Source organism: Olea europaea, chromosome 20 (assembly GCF_002742605.1).
Source record: "Olea europaea var. sylvestris chromosome 20, O_europaea_v1, whole genome shotgun sequence".
NCBI classification, from domain to species: Eukaryota; Viridiplantae; Streptophyta; class Magnoliopsida; order Lamiales; family Oleaceae; genus Olea; species Olea europaea.
In genome coordinates this window covers 13,985,048-13,994,956 of record NC_036256.1, presented here as the reverse complement: position 1 = coordinate 13,994,956, position 9,909 = coordinate 13,985,048, and the positions used below count along the sequence as shown (strand labels likewise).

At 30.3% G+C, this 9,909-nt stretch overlaps 1 protein-coding gene across 1 annotated transcript in view; it reads right to left on the bottom strand.

The window, feature by feature from the left end:
• LOC111369720 (UDP-xylose transporter 3-like) overlaps positions 1-1,623 on the bottom strand; it is a 12,304-nt gene extending 10,681 nt beyond the window's left edge. The window contains exons 1-2 of the mRNA XM_022991348.1: positions 1,379-1,623; positions 843-1,008 (exon numbers count right to left, since the gene is read on the bottom strand). Of these exons, the coding sequence (XP_022847116.1) occupies positions 843-963 (121 nt within the window). The 5' untranslated portion in view covers positions 964-1,008; positions 1,379-1,623. The remainder of the gene's footprint in view (positions 1-842; positions 1,009-1,378) is intronic.
• Between the last annotated feature and the right edge of the window lie 8,286 nt (positions 1,624-9,909).

Here is a 9,909-nt window from a genome sequence, read left to right as displayed (position 1 = left end):
CTTCTTTCCCTCCCCCCCCCCCCCCAACCCTCTTTTCATGCAGTTACATGAGACTCGGGATATTCCCTGCCACATGGCATGACACCTTTCGCTAATTCACTAATCATTGTTAGATACATATAACAGAGAGAGCAGATTTTCCCTATATCTAACTTTACAAAAGCATCAAGAATGAAGAAAATTTGATTTTGTTTTGCCAGTAAACTTAAGCACAAAATAAAGCCAATCCAGTTTCACAACAGCAGAATGCTGTCAAGCTATTTCCCCTAGATGACAAATAAGCTAGACACTCAGCTTTTGTTGAAGTTCATATTTTGTGAAAGAATTAAATGAGAATTCTTTGATGTCACCATTTGGACAAAGCAGCTTCATGCTTCTTCCTTTCACAGCCTGAAGCTATTAACTCACAATTACTTCATATCCAATCCAGAGAACCCAATTCAACAGTCTACCGCTTTTCTGAATTCACATTAGTTATCATCTAAGATAAACCAAAAAGAAAATAGAGAATGCAAAGTAGTGACTAGTTGGATCATGCATTGGTTAAACTTGTCGAGCTGTTAACATAGCAAATATAATCTCCCAAATTCCTTTCTCAGTAGATTATCTAATTGTGGTTTGACCTCAACCTGCCAATCATAATAGGGAATCCTAAAATCCACTGAGTTCAATTTTCTCGTATATTACCACATATTTCAAGTTAGGAACTCCTAATAAGAATATGCAAATTCAGGACAAATTCATTATAAACAAGAAAAAAGGATGAGGCGAAAATATTATATCAAAGAAACAATAACATCATTATTAAAAAAAACATAACGAATATAATCCATAAATCTCACCGAAAGTGAAGCCAAGAGTGCTAATGAGCGCCTTGTTGCAAATCACAATGGACACCGACGAAACCACAGACAGACCCAAGGCACCAACGGTTCCCAGCTGAAATCGCTGGCCCTCACTCATCTTCACAAGCTCCTCTTATCTCTCTCTCCCGGATCCAATCAATATCTATTTTATCACATACCAAAATTCCCATTAATTTAACTCACTCACCAAACTTATTTATTAAATTTTCAAGGTGTTCAAGTCGTTTCAACAATATACTTAAATTAAACGCAATTCCAACTCAGCTGCACAAATTAACATTATGTCAAACAAAAAAGTAATCAAGCTCATAAGACAATAGTAACACCGTTAGGAAAATGCATGAAACAAAAACCCCGTAAAATTCAGCATTGTCGATCACCAGATCTGATGCTTTGCACGAAAAACCAGTCACATAAATTCAAACCCACCCACATATATTTTCTTATACATATACCTATATCAGTGTTTTTGTGTGTGTCTCTAGGTGAGTAGATGGAGAAAGAAATGGAACCTGAGAAGCTTTGAGATCACTGAATTAATGAAAAAATGTACGAAAACTCATCTCAAATCTGGTCAATCTACGATGAATATATAGCTTGGGAGTAGCCAAGGTAAAGTTTAGATTTATTATGTACAGTTTTTCACAGCAGTAAATTTATTTTACATGAGAATAAAATCAAATTCGTTACTCGTTGGAAAATTAAATTAAATTAAATTTGAATTTGACGGGGTTAATTTTGTGTCGGTCGAGCGGATGAATATGGAATTATCAAAATGGGGGATTTTATTAAAACGTGATTTGCGGAGCCCCTCACACCCAATTGCGATCTTACCCAACATTTCTAATTTACTATTCTCACTAATTTCCAATTTAGCTACTCAAGCGAACATTGAATAGGCGAACCTTCTTATTGTAGATGTTGGTGACTAAGAAAACTTCCTGGTCAGCCGAAGGAATGAGACGTAAATCCTTCACTTTATGTGAGTTGGCTTCCGAGTTTCGAAATCTATTGGGCGGGGAATTGGGTCGATCTGTCTCTAGTTTCCTTTAGCAACTGTCAAGCACATCAAATTTAGATTTCAAGAAACAAAAGAGGCTGGACCTTTGTTATCAGTCCAGTTATACACCCAAGGTCAATACGTTACAGTCAACTACTATAGCTCGGAGACTCACAACCGCATGTTTGTAAAATAGGCATGCAAAACTTCTTATTGTAGACGTTAGTGACTATGAATTAAAATAGCTCGTTTGACACTTCACTTTCTCTAACTCTCACATTTAGTATTTGTTTGGGCTCCATTTTAATGAAATTTTAAGAAAAATATATTTTAAAAATAATAAATTTTTTGAGAATATTTGGTTAAAAATGAAAAATTTTGCATTTAGGTGTAATATTATTTTATTGAAAAATGTATAGTTAAAAAGAAAAAAGATAAAGATGTATTAAAATTAAAAAGAAACCCAAACAGGCTCAAGAATGCTCCCTTACACTTAGCAATACATAAATCGTTTATTATACAGGTACAATATTGATCGATTAGTCCATAGCATTATGTAGTTTCAACTTGACCCAAGTAGCTCGGCTACTCTTAAGTTAGACTTGATTGGCTAACTCGAATACGTGGGACTAAATGTCGAATAAGTCTGTTTAATTAAAAAACACACTAAACGCAACTCAATCACCCTATTGAGTAATCAATATCTGCGGCTAATGTAATCTTGTTAGAAAATACATTGTACAACACGAGAGCTTGAGTAGAGTACATGAACTATGGGTATGTAATTTTATTTACTTATAAATATTTAAAGCAGGCAATTGGATCCTTAGTTAGTGGGCTAAGCCTCCGTTGGCTTCCATTATTTAAAATTATAATTTTTGGAATATTTATATTTTATAAAATACGTAGTTGAAAAAAAAAAGGAAAAATTTTTCGATTTAATTGTAACATTATTTTATGAAATATTGTGGTTGAAAATAAGAGGAATAGATTTTTGGGATAATGGGGGACAAATGGAGGCTAAGTAAGCTTTCTTCTTGAAAAATATATTATAAATGGTTATTTATATTGCCAGTCTGGTATTGATTTTGGGAAAAAAAATTTAAGTGAATTTCCAATCGTTGCTCCATATTGTGTTAGTTTGAAAGAGCTACAATATTTGACTATGTAATTACAAATACATTCCTAACACTCTTTTCATCCTTCGTTAGAAAGGGTACTTTGGTAAAATTGTAAAAATGAGTGAATGGTTACTGAAAAAAAGGACCCACCTACAGAATTCAATGGTCAAAATTTCGTTTAAAATCACAACAAATTCAATCCCAAACAAGCACATAGTCTAGTAATGTATTATAGGATGACTCTCAATAATTGAATTCCAGAGGTATTGTTTCTCAGCCATCGATTTGCTATGCTTGTTTGTTTGTTTCTACACACCTTCCTCACTTCAATACTTGCGTTACTACCCATTTCTTTTCGAAAGCAAGGGCGGACTGAAAAGGATACCAGAAAGATTAGACAGGGCCCTCGTTAGTATCCAACTTTTGTCCAAATCAGACAAGCAATCGATCAAGTAAATAAGTTAGCGCTAATCCATTATTTAAGTGAGCAAAGTTGTGAATAGAGAAAGATCTTAAGGCAATCTTGCATTGCTGCCTTACCTTTTCTTTCTTTGGTGATAGCTCCGAGGCATAGGGTAGACTTTGAGATTTTGCATACTCTGTGTGATAGTTTAAAATAATGCCCCTTTTATGTTATTAAAAAATATATTATAAAAATGAAATATGTTTCAATAATACTATTTCATTACAAAATATAATATTTAATTTTGTTTACATGTCGTGAATAAGAAAATACAAGTAAAGCTCAAATGCACAACCCGAACTTTATCAAAATTCACATGCCATCAACAAGGAACCATACAAGCCACTAACCTCTTTGTGCAATTACATGTTAACGTAATATAAATTGAACGTAATCATTTATCAGTTATCGCCTAACAAAAATTTACCTTTTTAGAACTAAAAAAATCACAAAATAGCAATTACACAAGTGGATAATCGGCATCAATAAAATGACGATGTTAAGCTGTAGATTGTATTATTCAGAGCAAGTAACACAAACTAGTGGTGGGTTTTCTTTTTCTTTCTCTTGTTTTTTTCCACTGCTTTTTGTGGGCTAAAGGAAAATGGTGAAAATGGAAATCGGGCTAGCTTTCCACTCTTCACTTTAACCTTTTGAATTTTGGACTTCTTATTATTTTGTTGGGTTGGTAATTGTTCAATGAAGCTAATAATTTATTTTTTCAATGAAGCTAATAAAATATTGTTCGAAAGCTAGATAGTTTAAAATTCGAAAACAGTTTATTTTTTCAAGAATACGTTAAATTAGTAAAAAAAATATTAATAATATATAATTTTTTTACTCTTTTTTTTCATAAATACTGTGCTATTTAACATAACATAATAATAAATTTAAAATTAATAAAATATTTTTTAATCACACATATATATACACTCATAGAAAAAACATTTTTTTGGTGTCCCTATAATGTTAAGGCCCAATGTGATCACTCAACTCGTGCACTCTCAAGGCCATCTCTACGACTCTACCAAGACAAACTGAAATATATAACTTCGAAGATGTAAGATGAATTTCTTCGCGAGGGCGCACAAAATAGAAATGTAACAGGAAACATTAATTACAAACATCTTTGTGAAAGCATAGTTTAATGGGAAAATTGTGGTTGGAGTCTCTTACCTTTTCAAAAGGTGTGATTGGATCTCGAGTCTTTCCTCTTTGGCAGTGAGATCTCTAACCTTTAACTATATAGGCAGCCAAAGGACCATTGGATGATTTCCTTCCAAGGTCTAGTAATTCAATCATTGACTTAATTTACCGTTTTTAGTAAGGACAAAATCGACATTCCATCTTTTCTCACTTATAATTTGAGCCGATTGAATATAATTTTGTTTTATGCATTTCATTGGATATTAAACTATTACCAGCTTACTACACATACATTTTATAAGATCCATAATCTATAATCACTTAAAACACTACGTAGCATCTCGAGCAAATTGTAAAATGAGAAATAGATTACAATTTTTCATCTAAACATTTGTTGTTTTCAAATGAGTATATTGAGCTTTTGTCGAAGTCAAAATCAATAATTATTTTTCATCACATATCTGGTATAAAGGGTAAGTTTATTAAAGTTTACATATGAATAACAATTGTACCCTTACAGTCCTATAAATTATTACTATTGTATCCATAATTCTGCCGATAAATAGAGGACTTTGATTCTTGATAAAATACACACAAATATATTGACTTCTTCCTATTTTCTTCTCTTTTCTCTCTTTTTTATAACACATTATCAGCACGTAAACTCAATTTTTCAAATTCTAATCTTTCCTTGGAAGAAAAGAAAAAGAAGATATTTTTTCCTACAAATCATTATTTTATTTTTCAAGACTCATCTTCAGTTATGTTTGGTCTAGGTATCAACAGTTATTTTCACTTGTGTCATATCAACTTTTGGCCCAAATTCTGTTTCTGAATTCTATTTTGGAAAACGTGCAATTTGATAAGTTTTTGTAGATTCATAATTGTGTAATAACTTTTGTATTGGTTTCTCTTTACACACACAATTCTATTCTGCTACCAAATTACCTTTTTCTGTCGAATTATGAATTTCACCTAAGTGTTGTGATANTTTTTTTTAATATTCTAGTTAGATTTTATTTACTCTCAAAGAGCATAATTACATACAATTTAACATAAATTATATTTTTACTCCTAAAAAGTATTTTTTTTGTAAAATTTATTATAATAATATTTGATTTCTCTTGAATAGCTTGAATTATAGTTTTCAATATTCTTCTGGAATATTGATGTTGAAAAAGCAATAATAAAATATAGTCTGCTCTCGAAATAGTACACATCTTGAAGAATTATATTTATTTGTGTTCCCGAAAAAACATAAAAAATATATATTTATCCTTGAAGGAAAACATACAATTTATGTCGGGTGAACTTTGAATTTTATATGATATATCATAGTTAATCATGCTTTTTGAGAATTAACTATGTCTTTTATTTGATTAAATAGTTCTTTGAATTTGAAACATTGTATTGAACTAGAAGTTTGATTATTTGACATGAACAGTTGGACCATTACTGGATCAATAATTATGCGAAATTAAAAAAAAAAAAGGATATTCAAAGAAGAACCATAAGATTTTTCAATTCAATAAATTCCTATATATTATTTGTTCTCTTTATCGGTAATTGATCATTAAACATTGCTAGCTAAAATAGAGATTGAATTCACTATATTTCTGAAAATTAACTAAGGTAGTATATAGGGTCTCATCATCCACCATGTTAACCATTTAAATATTATTTGTATATAATATATTTGATACAAATACTAGATGATTGCATGGTGTTTGCAACCTAAAGTTTGTGAAATTATTGCTCAAGTTATGAGCATAAATTTCAAATTATATAATTAAGATCGTGTCTTATTAATATTAGCAGACATAAACTCAACATTTTAATAAGTATTAGTTGATATGTCAATAAATGACTTAACACTATTATTTGTTAAATAACTCCAATTGAATTAATTGACAACAAAGTACTTCTTACTTTTTTTAGGGAATTATATTACGTATCATGTTAATATTATAGTTCTTCCGTTATAACTGACTTAAAGTATTAGAGTCTATTAAGTTCTAATGAGCGATTCGATCCAATTAAAACTCAATAAATGAGCTTACGGTTTCAAGACTGGTCTGCTCAAACGAGTCACCATCTTGCAGTGTCATGTTAAGGGATATATCTCACATCAAATAAAGATGAAAATATAGACCAACTTATAAGGTCTTCAACAACTCCTCTTAATAAAGTTGACATTTTAAGATGGAACCACATTGCACCGAAATAAAAAGTAGAGAATGTTGAGAATAATGCAAAGTTTGAACCCTTATTCCAAGTTAGTGATATTTTATAATGCTGAAAAAATAATTGTCAATTTGATTAGACAGATCTCTTAGAATTAGGGGGAGGAATTAAGAAATTGAAAATAATGTATAAATGCATCCTCGCAAAATATCGTTTGAACTAGAAATTCGAATGATAATTTATTTAGATGCATTTACTAATAAAAAAGATAAACAATACATCACGCATAAATTTTAAATGCTCCAATTCGAATTGATATCTAGTGAAGATAATTTATTAGCATTATATTTGATATATCTATGGCACGCTTGAAACTTGATGGTGTTCGATTATAATATAAAAAATCTTCAAACGAAAATGGAGCAATTAGCAAAATTGGTCTCATTAAGAAAACATATATTCTTGATGAATATTTAGATATAACAAATTCTAAAACCCCAGAAAAGATTCAGGTACCTGATATATTGAAAATTGAGATATCTACATAAGTTGTCGTTATGGAATAAGAACTGGAATTGAAAAAAGAAAAAGTTGTCGACAACAATCTTACACATGATGTACAGTTTCATATGTGAATCGCGAGGAATCAAAATAAATGTGTCGAAATATATCGATCAAAGTAATGTTTGGCCAAATAAAAGAGACGCAATCCTGAATTGAATTTATTAGAGGAACACGAAGTTCTTGGATATGTAATCCGAAAATCTAAAGGTATATAATTATGCGAAAAGAAAATGAGAAAAATGAAGTCATAATGTGTAATACACGACTCTCAACATACTGTATTTTCGCAAGGATTATCTTGGATGAAATCAGGAGTCTGTATCATGTTATCTCGACGATACATGAAATTTTAAATACGTGATAGTCAAGTCATTTGACATGACTATTAATGTTATCTCTGAAAGATTTAATATACTTGAAGCATAGCTTAAATGATACATGCCGGAGAATCACGTTCTCAATTAAATTGTAAAGATCATTTATGGATTGAAACAATTTGGATGCATGTGGTAAAATCACCTTACCGAATATTTGATGAAGGAGGGTTATAAAAATAACGATATCTATCAATGTGTTTTAATAATAAAAACAAATATTGAATTTGTAATTGTGGCAGTTTATGTTGATGATTTTAATTTAATTGGCATTACCTATGGTTTTTCGATCACTTGATGTGAAAAAAATCTATTTCGTTCACTTGAAAATGGATAAAATGTTCTTGGTCCTGAAGTACCATATCTTAGGGTAATTGAAGCATTAATGTATCTTGCAAATTGCACTTGACTTTACATAGCTTTTTTCTGTAAATATCATTGCAAGATATAACTTTGCACCAACTCAAAGACATCGGAATGGTGTTAAACATATATTTCGTTACCTAAAGGGTACTATTAATTAAAGATTATTTTATTCTCAAAAGTCAGGATCTGCTTTAGTGGGATATGCAGATGCAGGTTATTTATTTGACCCACATAAATCTAAATCACAAACAAGTTATGTGGTTACACGTGGAGGAACAACTATATCATGGAAATTTGTAAAACAATCATTAACAGTTACATCCTTAAATGACTCCGAAATTATTGCAATCCATGAAAAATGTTGAGAATGTGTATGGTTGAGAAACATGATCCACTGTATCTAAGTATCATACGGGTTAATTTCAACAAAAGATAGTCCAACAATTTTGTATGAAGACAATACAACTTGTATTACACAACTCAAAGGAGGTTATATCAAAAGTGACAGGATGATGCATATTTCTTTAATTTTTTTATACACACGAGTTTCAAAAGAACGACGACATCGATATCTAACAAATTCGCTCAAGTGACATGTGACTGATTTATTCACAAAAGCACTGCCAATATCTAAATTCGAAAAATTAGTTCATGAGATTGGAATGTGTTGACTTAAAAATCTTCGGTGATTAGCATCAGGGGCAGTAATTGTACTCTTTTTCCTTCAATTAGGTTTTACCCACTGGGTTTTCTTAACAATGTTTTAATGAGAGAACATTTATTTTTAGTGTTCCAAAATAATTGTATTCTTTTTTTTTCATTTGATTTTTTCTATTGAATTTTTATCAAACAAGGCTTTAACGAGGCAAATATTTTATAATATTTCATTCAAGGGGAAGTGTTGTAAAAAGTAAGTTTATTAAGGTTTACATGTAAATGACAATTGTACCCTTGTAGTTCTAAAAATTATTACCGTTGTATCCCTGATTCTACTTTATAAATATAGGATTTTGGTTCTTAATAAAATACATACAAGTCTATTGACTTATTCCTATTTTATTATCTTTTTTCTCTCGTTTTATAACAATATCATAATTTATCTATTTTTATCAAAATTCTGATTTCTTTTTATCTCATAAAGTTTAGGCGAAACTTTTAAAAGAAATCAAATTTACGTCTTTTTTCGAGTTAATTGTTCCAATGGTCACCGAATTTAGGTCAATATATTTGATTGGCCACTGAACTTGAAAAATGTCGAGTTTTGGTCACTGAAATTTAAAATGTCGAGTTTTGGTCACTGAACTTTGGTCAATATCTTCGATTGCTCATTGAATTTAGGTCCATGTCTTAAATTGCTTATTGAAGTTTAAAATGTCAAGTTTTGGCCACTAAATTTTAAAATATGCCATACGTTACTCATTAGTATAAATGTTGAATTTTGAAAAATCTTGAATTTACAGTGAATAACGTACAACATTTTTCAAAATTCAATGAGTAATGTACAATTTTTTTCAAAGTTCAGTGAGTAATATATAACATTTTTCAAACTGCAGTGACCAAAGCTTGACAATTTAAATTCTAGTGAGCAATCGAAAACATGGACCTAAATTCATTTACCAAAACTCTACATTTTTCAAAGTTTAGTGCCCAAAACTTGGCATTTTAAACTTTAGTGAGTAATCAAAGATATGAATTTAAATTCAATAACCAAAATTTGATATTTTAAAATTCAGTGGCCAATAAAAAATATTGACCTAAGTTTAATGACCATTGGAACAATTAACTCTTCCTTGCCGAATATGCATTTTAATCTCAAAATGCGTTC